The 14,690-nt window shown below is 40.0% G+C and overlaps 2 protein-coding genes across 12 annotated transcripts in view; one reads left to right on the top strand and one right to left on the bottom strand.

The window, feature by feature from the left end:
• Nucleotides 1-3,854, top strand: part of GNAL (G protein subunit alpha L) — a 386,284-nt gene extending 382,430 nt beyond the window's left edge. For both annotated transcript variants that reach the window (XM_069731023.1, XM_069731024.1), the window contains exon 12: nt 1,520-3,854. In XM_069731023.1, the coding sequence (XP_069587124.1) occupies nt 1,520-1,666 (147 nt within the window). In that variant the 3' untranslated portion in view covers nt 1,667-3,854. The remainder of the gene's footprint in view (nt 1-1,519) is intronic.
• A 1,937-nt stretch (nt 3,855-5,791) lies between these two features.
• MPPE1 (metallophosphoesterase 1) overlaps nt 5,792-14,690 on the bottom strand; it is a 107,570-nt gene continuing 98,671 nt past the window's right edge. For 7 of the 10 annotated variants that reach the window (XM_069731025.1, XM_069731032.1, XM_069731028.1 and 4 more), the window contains one exon: nt 5,792-6,457. In XM_069731025.1, coding sequence (XP_069587126.1) covers nt 6,287-6,457 — 171 coding nt within the window. In that variant the 3' untranslated portion in view covers nt 5,792-6,286. The remainder of the gene's footprint in view (nt 6,458-14,690) is intronic. The other 3 variants (XM_069731037.1, XM_069731031.1, XM_069731029.1) reach the window with 1 other exon arrangement.

The raw sequence follows: 14,690 nt of genomic DNA, 5'->3' as shown, positions 1-14,690 counted from the left end.
TTTTTTATTGTTTTATTTAGGATGGGGCGAAAGGGGGGTGATTTAAACTTTTTTTATATTTTTTTCATATTTTTAAAAACATTTTTTTTTTACTTATGCCATGCTTCAATAGCCTCCATGGGAGGCTAGAAGCAGGCACAACGCGATCAGCTCTGCTACATAACAGCGATCATCAGATCGCTGCTATGTAGCTGAAATGCAGGTGTGCTGTGAGCGCCGACGACAGGGGGGCGCTCACAGCAGGCCTTCATCAGTAACCATAGAGGTCTCAAGGACCTCTATGGTTACCTTCCTGATACATCGCCGACTCCCGATCATGTGACGGGGGTCGGCGATGGCATTTAACAGGTTAATAGCGGCGGGTGAATAGCGATTTCACCCGCCGCTATTGCGCGCACATGTCAGCTGTACAAAACAGCTGACATGTCACGACTTTGATGTGGGCTCACCGCCGGAGCCCACATCAAAGGGGGTGACGGCATGCGCAGTACTAGTACGGCGCATGTCGTGAAGGGGTTAAAGCCAACTCCTAGACCGGGTTCTGGCTGCTGCATGACATGGGTCGCATTTTTGTTTAACATTAAAAAAAAAGTAAATTGTTTTTTATCCGTATTCTCATAAGTATGGCCATTTTGTACATGTATTTGTAAGAGACCAATTTAAAAAAAAGTATGCTGTACGGATGGGTCCACATGAAACAACATTCATTTGAGCTGCTCCATTCCCTTGCATTTTTCTAAGAATATGCTCATCTCAACAATGTCTTATTGCAATGTCCAGACCAAGTAATCCAAATTGTATGATATATATATATTGTGCTCATATTGGGTGGTCCTATATCCGGCTTCTGTCAGGCAGAGCATCATTTACCTATTAGGCCAGGGGAGGGGAATCTTTTTTTTCTGCCAAGGGCCATTTGGATATTTATACCATCCTTCGGGGCCGTACAAACTCCACCCACAAAGTACATCCTGACTCTGGCACTGGTGTCAGGACGTAATCTTTCATTGCATGCCCTTCAGTAGTGAACACTGCGTGTGTGTGCTAACAGAGCAAGAAGAAATTAATGAGCTGGTTGTAATCAAAATACACCTCCCTGTCCAAGAATGCGGTCCCTGAGAATCTGCCCGGGGGCCTGATAAAGGGTCAATGAGGGCCGTAAATGGCCCTGGGGCCTGAGGTTCCCAACACCTGTATTAGAGGGAGAATCTAATCTCTTTACAAACCTTGTGCTGAAAAGACGGCCCAATTAGTATGTACAGCGTGCACATAGCAGAAATATGAGAAAAGGGGCTCTTAGTGTGAAAATGCTTTAGAAAATTAATATGCACGTTATCGCAGAATATTGGGAAAACCAGTCTGCTTTGTGGAGAGAACCTAAAATGTCGTATTGATCTAAACTTTTATTTTGCAGAACATTAGTATCACAGTTTGTTATAATGCATTTGTGTTCTTGAAAATATAAATGGCATTAATGTGATAATCTAAAAGGAGGCATTTTGTTTTTTTGTTTGCGCAGAGGATAAGCACGGCAAGTGGCGATGGAAGACATTACTGCTACCCTCATTTTACCTGTGCCGTAGACACGGAGAACATTCGCAGAGTTTTCAATGACTGTCGAGATATCATCCAGAGAATGCACCTCCGCCAATATGAACTCTTGTAATCGTTCTCACCGTGGAGCCTGTGGTTTTAAATACTTTGCTACTTTTCTGTCTTTCCTCTGTACTGCTCCACACAGGGTGGAACATCCCCACAGCGCACTTTTTCTAGGCTTCTACCCTTTTATTTTGATATTTTTGTTCAGAAAGGTTTTTTTTTTTTCCCCCTCCCTAACTTTTGTGTTTTTATGAGAGAGGGCATTTTCTGTCCTTGTTTTGTCTCACTATTTTTTTTTTTTATATATATATCATTCCACTAAACCAGTGCTGCTCACTCCCGTAACTAGGAAACCTATTGGCCTTTTATCAGAGCATAGATTTAAGCTTTTGCAACTTGTGTATCCTTAGTAAATCTAGCACTTCTCACTTTCGCAGCCACTTTTGTAAAAGGCGGGATCATAAGGTAGCCCCCCCAATTCTAACTTCACATATATAGTGTGCCCCCATAGTGTCAATTCTGCAGCTTTGCCGGCTGAAGAATTCTTGCACGCCTCTTCTAGCTAGGCTGAGCATGCAATGGGCAGATGCTTCTCATATCCCCTCCTGCCACATTACATCCCGGGTACAGTTACACTCAATACTACAAGATCACCCTAAATTCCTAGGGGGTGTTGGTATCTTTTTAAAATGTGCCTATAAGAAATGTAGTCTACACATTTTGTGGACAGAGCTAATATATTTATGCTATTGATTCGCAAGGATCTGGTGACACCACTGCAGAACGGTGCACGTCACGCTTCGTTTCTAGTGAACTGGACTGGTTTGCTGTCCGTTCACTTCACAAAATGGAAACACTTTAGCGTGCACACATTGTGGGTCCTGGAAGTTTTGGGCTGAAAAGCCAAGCTGGAGCTTCATGTTCTCATTGAGCAGTCGCCACTGGATTGTGCTGCGATCGAGTCTGCAGTAAGATTGTAGGCCGGTTCGGAGGATGGCTTTGATAGGAAGACACAAGAATGATTTTATTTTCCAATGGGAAATAATACCAATCCCTCTACACACTCCTAATTATTTAGAAAACTGTTACATAGCTGTCTGTGAAAATGCAGAGATGGGCTAGAGATGCAATATCAAGTTGTTGTTTTCTTTTATATCACAGACTGCACCTTTCTAAAGTTCATGTTATTAAACGTTGATATAAAATATATATAGATATATATAGACAGAAAGAGAAATTATATAAGGATTTACATATTTTAGAGCCAGGGAAAACGAAGTCGCCCCTCTGGGGTAAGGATGAGATGCGCTGATTTCAATAGAATACCGACGAAGAGTCTGACCTCTTCTACAGAGAAGGGACAAATATTTTTTTAATAGTAGCTTTGCTTTAAATGGCTCTCAGAACAAGAAAGGTTTAATACCATTCCACTAAGCCTTGGGCTACCTCTGTTCTTCTAGCATTTTTTTTTTTTTTTTTTACTTACGGGCTCTTGCCCTTGCAAATTATACCCTGTGTGGGTTTACTTTATTATTTTATTATAGCTATTTTTCTTTAACATGACACTGAAGAGTACTTGATGGAGGAAAAATGAAATAATGCACTTTGTATCAGGTAAAAAAAAAAAAAGAAAAAGACAAAAAATTAACAACTGTCGAGGAACTACACATACAATGTAGCAGCACCAGAAATATTTATTAATGTCACAAGTTTCGGCATTTGTCGAGTTGCAGGTCAACTGGTAAAGTGACCTCTGCTCTTTGCGCCTTCAGTGGAAGGCAGGGGCTTGTACGACATTGCAGGGCAGTGGGCTGCAGGCCTTTTGTGACACGGACGAGTTGAAAGAATGTTTCTGGGACAGGACATAGACTAGGTAATGAAGAGGCAAAGTCAAGCAATTTTTTTTACCTTTTATTTGTTATGGTGTATTGTGGCTAAGTGTTTCTGCACACCTCAGGCATTCAAACTGCAGCTGCTTTCAGCCTCTCACGTCAAGGCAGAAAAGAGAAGAAGAAAAAAGATAAAATATATATATATATGAAAAAAACAATTACCACCCTCACTGATATTATGCGTTCTGTCCACAGATGATCTTTTTAGCCTTAGATCATTACTGGGCGTTAGTCCTCTATATAGATTTTTTTTTTTTTTTCTTTTCAATTTTGTTTAACTGCTGGTTTATTATAATGTACAGATGTAAAATGTAATATTATTTTGTACAACTTTATTGAAAAAAATAATACTTGTAGAAGATCTTTGTGCCTTGATTATGGCTGTACCTGTAAAATGAGCTAATATGTAAGTATGTTTTTGATTGCGCTGTACAGCTTGATGTCAAAACTTGCCTGCAGCTGTGACTGCGGGTAGGAACTATCTGTAGAATTTAGTTTTTTTTCTGGTTTATATAAAAAGAAGGAAATGCTCTTTAGTACAAAAAAAGAAAAAAACGAAACAAAAAAAATTAAATTATGCAAATTAACCACTTACCTTTACAAATAAGGTCCTACAATGACCAGTTGTTGCAGCAAACATGCCTTTTTTTTTTTTTTTTTGTTTTCCCTATGTTTTTATGTGCAGGCGCTGGAGGAAGTGGAGTCTCAGCTTTAACAAAAAAATAATAATAATATTGGAATCCATTTGTGTTTCAGTTGGAACCAAGGATTTGTTCAAAACTTTAAAGATTTATTTTAGAAAATCGTTTTTTTTTTTTTATTTATTTTTTTGTTTTTTTTTGCAACATGGATTTAGCATTCACACAATTGCCACAAGAATACTGTGAATGTTTCAAGGAAGCGATACTGTGGCTGCACTGGGTAAAGCTTTCCTACTTTTATCACAGCGGCAGCGACTGTCATTGTGCCAGGTGGTAACATGATGTTGTTGAGGAGGAGGAGGGGAAACGAAAAGATTGAAATCTCTGTCTAGCCTGATAAATTACAAGATGACATTTTAATTTCTCTCTTTTAATAAAGAGACACATTAGAAAGCTGGTTTATTTTAAATATAATAGAATTGATGTGTGAATATATTTCTCAAACTTGAATAACTTATGCAAATGTTCTCTATAAAAAAAAAAGTTGTGGTACAATACTATATATGTGCGTGTATATATAGGTATACACACGTACAAAGAAAGAACTGCTGTAGCAATAAGGCATGTCCTTTTTAGTAACTACTACACTGCTTTATATTTTATACTTGGGTGTTTTCTATATGTGAGTCTAGATTATCTTTGTCAGAGATAACATGTACATTGTCTAAATTTACTATTGCAATAACAGCGGTTACAAGTCTTTCAAGGGGGCCCATACATAAGATTGCTGTCGGACAAACTATGGTTCAGTTGGCAGCTATCTTTCCCTACTCCTCCAGACACAGAAACTCTCCTGTGTTCTCTACTAGCAAAAAAACCATCGTCGGGTGATATGATCTTTCGGTTTCCCAAAAGATCATTGTTCCTGGCAGCACATCCTACAATGGAAACAGGATTTGTGTTACTGAGAACAATCTATCACACCTCATTCCGCCTCCATCTGAAATGCAACCTGCTAGTGTACATAGGCTATGAGGCGACCGCTGATTGGCAATGTCGTTTAACACTATATTATTTCAGATTTGTTGACTACTATCTGTCCTCTAGTTACCATCTATGTAATAAGCAAAAAAAAACAAGGGGTTGTGGTTATATAAACCTCAGCCAGATCACCGATCAGACGCAGGTGCTCGGAACTTCGTCCAGGACCACGACGAGAGAAGATACAGCTACAAAAAGAAAGCGTTCCGGCTCTATAAAACAATGTTTCTTTATTCATTCCTTAAAATTCCTTCAATTCCATAATTCCTTGCTATTATGCAAATGCTTAGGTACAAAAGAATATACGACGCGTTTCGATCGTGTCAGATCTTAGTCAATGCAATGACTAAGATCTGACACAATCGAAACGCGTCGCATATTCTGTTGCACCTAAGCATTTGCATAATAGCAAGGAATTATGAAATTGAAGGAATTTTAAGGAATGAATAAAGAAACATTGTTTTATAGAGCCGGAACGCTTTCTTTTTGTTGCTTTACCATCTATGTACCCATGTATTGGGAGGTGTCGTTGTATTTTACATACAATGGTAACTAAAGAAAGTCTGGAAGATTGTTCAACATTTATCAAAATCACATAACATCTAATAGACCAATAACCTTTTTGAAAAATCATTTTTATGTATCAGTCCCAATGGACCATATTTGTACATTTTATCATAATAAGTTAGTTGACTAGATCATAAAGTCCTTTTCCTCTGGCTAAACCCCATATAAACAGCTAGGACTGCTCATGACAGATTACAAAAAATATAATAATCCTAGAATGTTATAATTTTTAACCAAACTGAATATACAAAATAAATATCAACAACCACATTTATTCTACTAAAAATAATCTCCGACACTGAGCACGGACCTTCACGTTGGCTTCAGCAATGAAGAAGGACACTGTCCATCAGATGATTTGAAAGTCCCACCGCACTGGGCAGATACGGGCTGTGCTGCGGCTGTTACATCAATGAGAGAATTTTCTTTTCTTAATTTATAGGTAACAATCACATTGTACAGGTACATAATTTAATAAATATATATTTGTAAAATGCACTGGTCTATTGTAGAGAAAAGTAAGCTCAGACTTGATATAATGGAACATTATACTGGCTTTTGTTTTGTGGCGTAAAGTGATTTTAAAAAATTCAGCGGCAACCAAAAAATTGCAGCAGAGAAACAGAGCGCTCCAGCTATACAGTAGATGTAGATGACCGTGTTCTCTGTTGGTAAAAAGCATTTTTCAAGGGAAAAATTTTCATCTGTTATCAATCCCTGGAAAAGAGGAGAAGCATTAAGTATAAAGCTCCAAGAAGTTACACTTATCCTGCTGTGTTTTTAAACATTCATATCCAGCAAAATGTATAAAGCAACCACTACAAAAACAAAATCTTCAGTTTCCAAATGGGTCAGAGCAAACCGTTTTGCACAGCATATGCCAAGGTACCTGGCACTTTGAGTTTACTGTTAACGTAACCTTTTGAAGAACTTGTCAGAAAACAAAAAAAAAAAATAACTAATGCAGATCAGAAAGACGACAAATGCTATTGTCAACTGTATTCTAAGAGGAATCGGTTAAAATGTAACCGTTGTTACAGAAACTCACACTTCAATACCCACCTCTGCTGCCGGTACCCGGGACCGAAATGTGCGGCTGCATGTATTTCTATGCTGCTGAACGCTCCGGTCCCGAGTGCCGGCGCAGTGTCGGGTATTGATGCAAGAGGCTCACGCAAGTTTCTCACATCGCACTCACAAGTCTGACCCCGGCCTGTAACTTCTCCCACCGAGAATTGATGATCAGTCCAGAAGAAGCAGATTTCTCTTATAAGATATATTACAAGGTTGCTTATTTTCACGTGTACCATTGATTTATGAAAATTAAAATAACGTATTACTCTTAAAAACAAAACACTGTGGATAGTGAGTTTAGGTGTGAAGGGAAAGTAGTAGATTTCTCCAATAAGATACAAAATATTGAAGTTTCATATTTGTATAATTTATTTATACGTAACATCCATTAACATATAAAGGGTTACAGTTTCAGTAAATAAAAGATTATCCACTATAATAAATCATTTTTCCAATATACTATATAAATGCCTTCTAAGTTTCAGGATGAAAGCTTGCTGTCATTGAAGACTAGCTTACCGTGTGGAAAAAGCTCTGTCCTGGTCTTATAACGACAATGCAAGTGCTCAGCTAATTGCACCAGAGTTTTCAGAGCTGTGTAACAATCACATGATCAAATGTGTTGAATTTTCAGTCGCACAAATGGTTTTGGTTGTGCGACTTGTGAGAGAACTGGTGACGCCTTGCCATACAACTAACAGTATGCGGCTACCACTAATCTACTCTTCTTGACCAGATGATTTAGAACATAGATAGATCTCTGCCAGCTGCTGTTCTCTTTACCATAAACTTGAACTCAATTTGGCAGACCAAGTCTATTCCACTACAGAAAGTCTCGGCTAATAGCCAGTAACTGTTTATAGCTTCCTTAGAAAGTAGTGATGAGCGAGCTTACTTATCATGTAATACAAACCTGCTCGTGTATTATTAGAGTATCTCGGGTGTGCTCGAGTAATATGCCCCAGCGGCTGCATGTGTCGCGGCTGTCTAACTGCTGAGAATCATTGAGCCATGGGGCTCGATCATGTTATTCGAGCATGCCGAGATACTCTGAGAACACCCGAACACGCACAGATAACACAATATCCAAGGACGCTCACTCATCACTATTAGGAAGCCAAAACTTGTTTTTGTGAGCAAGAAATCTCTTCTGTGTATGGTCAAATCTGTGAGATTTGACATCTGCTTCAGCCCAAATTCAAAGCCAGCATTTGTGATAAATCCATCAGTGATTCGCATCCCATGCATGTGAATGTGATTTCTGCAACCCATTAACATGCAAGAGAAAACCCATGTCCATAGGGTCCTGTTCAATGATGATCTGAATGGATTCCTCTCAGCTTCTTGTCTAGTAACTATAAAGTGAACGGAATGACATATTAGAGTAAGCACTTCCATCCCAAGAGGTCCAAAGGAAGAACCCAGAAAACCTATTTGCTAAAGGTATGTTGTTTTTTGTTTTAGGTGACTGATCCAGCTGTACGGTACATGAATCCATTTAGCAGATACTTTGAGATATTCATGGCTTATGCCATTTTAACGCATCTGTTTAATAGTCATCTATAGACTGATCCCATGAGATGCGAGCTAACAATGCATGTGACAAGGTTACCATGAGTCTTCAGGTGCCATGATTAGGAATCATTCAATCTCCTTTTATTGTATAAATTGGAGGCATTTCTTAGCTCATACAGTGGTACTTGAAAATTTGTGAGCCCTTCAGAAATTTCCAGATTTCTGTAGAAATCTAGACTTAAAGCTGCATCAGATTTTCACACAAGGCATAAAAATAAAGAGATCAAATAAAGCGAAGTAGTAACAAACATTAGACTGTTATATTCTAAATGAGCCAATAGCACATGGCTGCGAGTATGAGAACTTTTGCTTTCAGTATCTGGTATGATCCCATTGTGGCGCAATACCTGCGTGTAAATTGTAAGATGTGTATTACTTTTGTAGTATACAAGTGATCCTGCCAGATATCATGTGTTAATTTAAAGAAAACCTATTAGGTGAAATAACTTGCAGATAGAAGGTTAATCTGCAGGTTCATGGAGTTCTTACGCCGTGTTTTATTCTCCCAGGCAGCATTCGGCTTCCAGTCATAGGGGCGGCCCTAGCACGGTTTTAGTCATTTTGTCCCAGTACTGACAGCCGATTATAATGTTGAGCCAGCTTTGTCAGCAGCGGGAGAGTGGTTACAGCCGCTGCTTTCTATGCACAGAGCAGTGACTAAAACTCTGTGCCGTTGCTGCATGGTGTCAACCCCATATCTGCAGGTTAATAGTGTTATTTTGCATGACGGGCTCCCTTTAATTGGGTTTTCTCGTTTGCAGAAAAGTCCTGAAGAGCATTTTCTTGAGGGGGGGGAAAAAGCCTGCTTTATTCACGCTCCCCGGGTCAGGCGCTGAGTCTCTGCTGCCATGATGTCACATCAGCGGCACTGCAGCCAATCCATGAGTTCAGTGGCTCATCCGTGTTTACATGCGCATAGCTGCAAAGCTCAGTTATTGGTAATGAACACTGGGAACAGCAGGGAAGATTCAGCGATGAAGTACAGTGAGTAAAGCAGTTTGTTTCTTAACATCAGTGTGCCTGGGGGATTCCATTTTATGGAAAACCCCATTAATATAAGTTTATATTATTAGTAGTGATGAGCGGATATACTCGTTACTCGAGATTTTCCGAGCACGCTCGGGGGTCCTCCGAGTATTCTTTAGTGCGCAGAAATTTAGTTTTTCTTTCCGCAGATGAATGATTTACATCTGTTAGCCAGCAATAAGTACATGTGGGGATTCCCTAGCAACCAGGCAACCCCCACATGTACTTATGCTGGCTAACAGATGTAAATCATTCATCTGCGGAAAGAAAAACTAAATTTCTGCGCACTAAAGAATACTCTGAGGACCCCCGAGCGTGCTCGAGAAATCTCAAGTAACGAGTATATTCGCTCATCACTAATAGTCATAATAGAATTGTGGAATTGATATTATGCTGAACAAAAAGTAAACCATTTTTGCTCCCATTTTTCATGAGCTGAACTCAGAAAAAATCTTAAATCTTATGTACACAAAAGGCCTTTTTCTCTCAAATATCATTCACAAATTTTGACTAAATCTGTGTTAGTGAGCACTTCTCTGTTGCCAAGATAATACAACCACATCACAGGTGTGGAATATCAAGACTATTAGTGTGATTATTGCACGGGAGTGCCTTAGCCTGCCACTGTAAAATGTGCAGCTTTAACACAACACAATGCCACAGATGTCACAAGTTTTGAAGGAGCGTGCTACTGGCATGTTGGCTGCAGGAATGTCCACCAGTGCTGTTGCCTGTGAATGGACTGTTCATTTTGTCTACCATAAGCTGTCGCCAAAGGTGTTTCAGAGAATTTGGCAGTACATCCATCAGTTATAGACAACAAACACAGGTGCATTTTATTGATGCCATTTTGAATGCACAGACATAGCCTAAGGAGATCCTGAGGCCCATTGTGCCATTCAGCCACAACCTTCACCTCATGTTACAGCATGACAATGCATGGCCCCATGTTGCAAGGATCTGTACACAATTCCTGGAAGCTGATACAATCCCAGTTCATTGGCAGTATACTCAACAGACATGTTACCCATTGGGTATGCTTGGGCTGCACTGTATCGGCATATACAACAGCGTATTCTCCTGTCCACATCCTGCAACTTCGCATAGCTATGGAAGAGGAGTGGACCAACATTCCTCAGGCCACAATCAACAACCTGATCAATCTATTCAAAGAGATGTGTTGTACTGCGTGAGGCAAATGGTAGTAGATACTGACTGGTTTTCTGATCCCTCCCCAAGATGCGCTTTATTTAAGAAGCATTGCACCTTGTAAAATATTCAGCACATCTACTTGAAAGAACTTCAGAGAAAACATAGCAGAAAGGGGTATTTCACCAACGAAGCTACCGCCTCACCAACACCGGAGCTACCGCCTCACCAACACCGGAGCTCCTGCAACCCACAACCTACTGTCTCCTTCCCCATAATCCTGTAGAATGTAAGCCCGCAAGGGCAGGGTCCTCGCCCCTCTGTATCAGTCCGTCATTGTTAGTTTGTTTACTGTATGTGATATTTGTAACTTGTATGTAACCCCTTCTCATGTACAGCACCATGGAATCAATGGTGCTATATAAATAAATAATAATAATAATATTTAACCCCTTTACCCCCAAGGGTGGTTTGCACGTTAGTGACCGGGCCAATTTTTACAATTCTGACCACTGTCCCTTTATGAGGTTATAACTCTGGAACGCTTCAATGGATCCCAGTGATTCTGACATTGTTTTCTCGTGACATATTGTACTTCATGACAATGGTAAAAATTCTTTGATAGTACCTGCGTTTATTTGTGAAAAAAACGGAAATTTGGCGAAAATTATGAAAATTTCGCAATTTTCCAACTTTGAATTTTTATGCAATTAAGTCACAGAGATATGTCACACAAAATACTTAATAAGTAACATTTCCCACATGTCTACTTTACATCAGCACAATTTTGGAACCAACATTTTTTTTTGTTAGGGAGTTATAAAGGTTAAAAGTTGACCAGCAATTTCTCATTTCTACAACACCATTTTTTTTAGGGACCACATCTCATTTGAAGTCATTTTGAGGGGTCTATAGATAGAAAATTCCCAAGTGTGACACCATTCTAAAAACTACACCCCTCAAGGTGCTCAAAACCATATTCAAGAAGTTTATTAACCCTTCTGGTGCTTCACAGGAATTTTTTGAATGTTGAAATAAAAATGAACATTTAAGTTTTTTTCACAAAAAATTTAATTCAGCTCCAATTTGTTTTATTTTACCAAGGGTAACAGGAGAAAATGGACCCCAAACATTGTTGTACAATTTGTCCTGAGTACGGAAGAGCTCGGAAGCAAAGGAGCGCCATTTGACTTTTCACTGCAAAATTGACTGGAATTGAGATGGGACGCCATGTTTCGTTTGGAAAGCCCCTGATGTGCCTAAACATTGAAACCCCCCCCACAAGTGACACCATTTTGGAAAGTAGACCCCCTAAGGAACTTATCTAGAGGTGTGGTGAGCACTTTGACCCACCAAGTGCTTCACAGAAGTTTATAATGTAGAACCGTAAAAATAAAAAATCATATTTTTTCACAAATTATCTTTTCGCCCCCAATTTTTTATTTTTCCAAGGGTAAGAGAAGAAATAGGACCCCAAAAGTTGTTGTACAATTTGTCCTGAGTACGCTGATAGCCCATATGTGGGGGTAAACCACTGTTTGGGCGGATGGGAGAGCTCGGAAGGGAAGGAGCGCCGTTTGACTTTTCAATGCAAAATTGACAGGAATTGAGATGGGACCGCCATGTTGCGTTTGAAGAGCCACTGATGTGCCTAAACATTGAAACCCCCCACAAGTGACACCATTTTGGAAAGTAGACCCCCTAAGGAACTTATCTAGAGGTGTGGTGAGCACTTTGACCCACCAAGTGCTTCACAGAAGTTTATAATGCAGAGCCGTAAAAATAAAACAAAATTATTTTCCCACAAAAATTATTTTTGTAGCTCCCAGTTTTGTATTTTCCCGAGGGTAACAGGAGAAATTGGACCCCAAAATTTGTTGCCCAATTTGTCCTGAGTGCGATGATACACCATATGTGGGGGGGACCACTGTTTGGGCACATGGGAGGGCTCGGAAGGGAAGGAGTGCCATTTGAATGCAGACTTAGATGGAATGGACTGCAGGTGTCACATTGCGTTTGCAGAGCCCCTAATGTACCTAAACAGTAGAAACCCCCCACAAGTGACACCATTTTGGAAACTAGACCCCCTAAGGAACTCATCTAGATGTTTGCTGAGCGCTTTGACCCACCAAGGGCTTCACAGAAGTTTATAATGGAGAGCCGTAAAAATAAAACAAAAATTTTTTCCCACTAAAATTATTTTTTAGCCCCCAGTTTTGTATTTTCCCGAGGGTAACAGGAGAAATTGGACCCCACAATTTATCAAATTTGTCCTGAGTGCGCTGATACCCCATATGTGGGGGGGAACCACTGTTTGGGCGCATGGGAGGGCTCGGAAGGGAAGGCGCTCCATTTGGAATGAGGACTTAGATGGAATGGTCTGCAGGTGTCACATTGCATTTGCAGAGCCCCTAATGTACCTAAACAGTAGAAACCTCCCACAAGTGACACCATTTTGGAAACTAGACCCCCTAAGGAACTCATCTAGATGTGTTGTGATAGCTTTAAACCCCCAAGTGTTTCACTACAGTTTGTAACGCAGAGCTGTGAAAATTTAAAAAAAAATCTTTCCCCCAAAATTATTTTTTAGCCCCCAGTTTTGTATTTTCCCGAGGGTAAGAGGAGAAATTCGACCCCAAAAGTTGTCCAATTTGTCCTGAGTACGCTGATACCCCGTATGTTGGGGGGAACCACCGTTTGAGCGCATGGCAGAGCTCGGAAGGGAAGGAGCGCCATTTGGAATGCAGACTTAGATGGAATGGTCTGAGCGTCACATTGCGTTTGCAGAACCCTTAATGTACCTAAACAGTAGAAACCCCCCACAAGTGACCCCATATTGGAAACTAGACCCCCCAGGGAACTAATCTAGATGTGTTGTGAGAACTTTGAACCCCCAAGTGTTTCACTACAGTTTATAACGCAGAGCCGTGAAAATAAATTATTTTTTAGCCCCCAGTTTTGTATTTTCCCAAGGGTAACAGGAGAAATTGAACCCCAATAGTTGTTGTCCTATTTGTCCTGAGTACGCTGATACCCCATATGTTGGGGTAAATCCCTGTTTGGGCACACGGGAGAGCTCGGAAGGGAAGAAGCACTGTTTTACTTTTTCAACGCAGAATTGGCTGGAATTGAGATCGGACGCCATGTCGCGTTTGGAGAGCCCCTGATGTGCCTAAACAGTGGAAACCCCACAATTATAACTGAAACCCTAATCCAAACACACCCCTAACCCTAATCCCAACAGTAACCCTAACCACACCCCTAACCCTAATCCCAACCCTATTCCCAACTGTAAATGTAATCTAAACCCTAACTGTAACTTTAGCCCGAACCCTAACTTTAGCCCCAACCCAAACTGTAGCCCTAACTTTAGCCCCAACCCAAACTGTAGCCCTAGCCCTAACCCTAGCCCTAATGGGAAAATGGAAATAAATACATTTTTTTTAATTTTTCCCTAACTAAGGGGGTGATGAAGGGGGGTTTGATTTACTTTTATAGCGGGTTATTTAGCGGATTTTTATGGTTGGCAGCCGTAACACACTGAAAGACGCTTTTTATTGCAAAAAATATTTTTTGCGTTACCACATTTTGAGAGCTATAATTTTTCCATATTTTGGTCCACAGTCATGTGAGGTCTTGTTTTTTGTGGGACGAGTTGACGTTTTTATTGGTAACATTTTCGGGCACGTGACATTTTTTGATCGCTTTTTATTCCGATTTTTGTGAGGCAGAATGACCAAAAACCAGCTATTCATGAATTTCTTTTGGGGGAGGCGTTTATACCGTTCCGCGTTTGGTAAAATTGATAAAGCAGTTTTATTCTTCGGGTCAGTACGATTACAGCGATACCTCATTTATATCATTTTTTTATGTTTTGGCGCTTTTATACGATAATTTTTTTTTCTATAAAATAGTTTTTATTTTGCATCGCTTTATTCTCAGGACTATAACTTTTTTATTTTTTTGCTGATGATGCTGTATGGCGGCTCATTTTTTGCGGGACAAGATGACGTTTTCAGCGGTACCATGGTTATTTATATCTGTCTTTTTGATCACGTGTTATTCCACTTTTTGTTCGGCGGTATGAAAAAAAACCGTTTTTTGCCACGTTTTTTTTTTTTCTGAC

This window comes from Ranitomeya imitator, chromosome 6, assembly GCF_032444005.1.
Source record: "Ranitomeya imitator isolate aRanImi1 chromosome 6, aRanImi1.pri, whole genome shotgun sequence".
In the NCBI taxonomy this organism is placed as follows: Eukaryota; Metazoa; Chordata; class Amphibia; order Anura; family Dendrobatidae; genus Ranitomeya; species Ranitomeya imitator.
The sequence above is the reverse complement of the archived record's forward strand: the minus strand, read 5'-3'. Positions and strand labels throughout refer to the sequence as shown.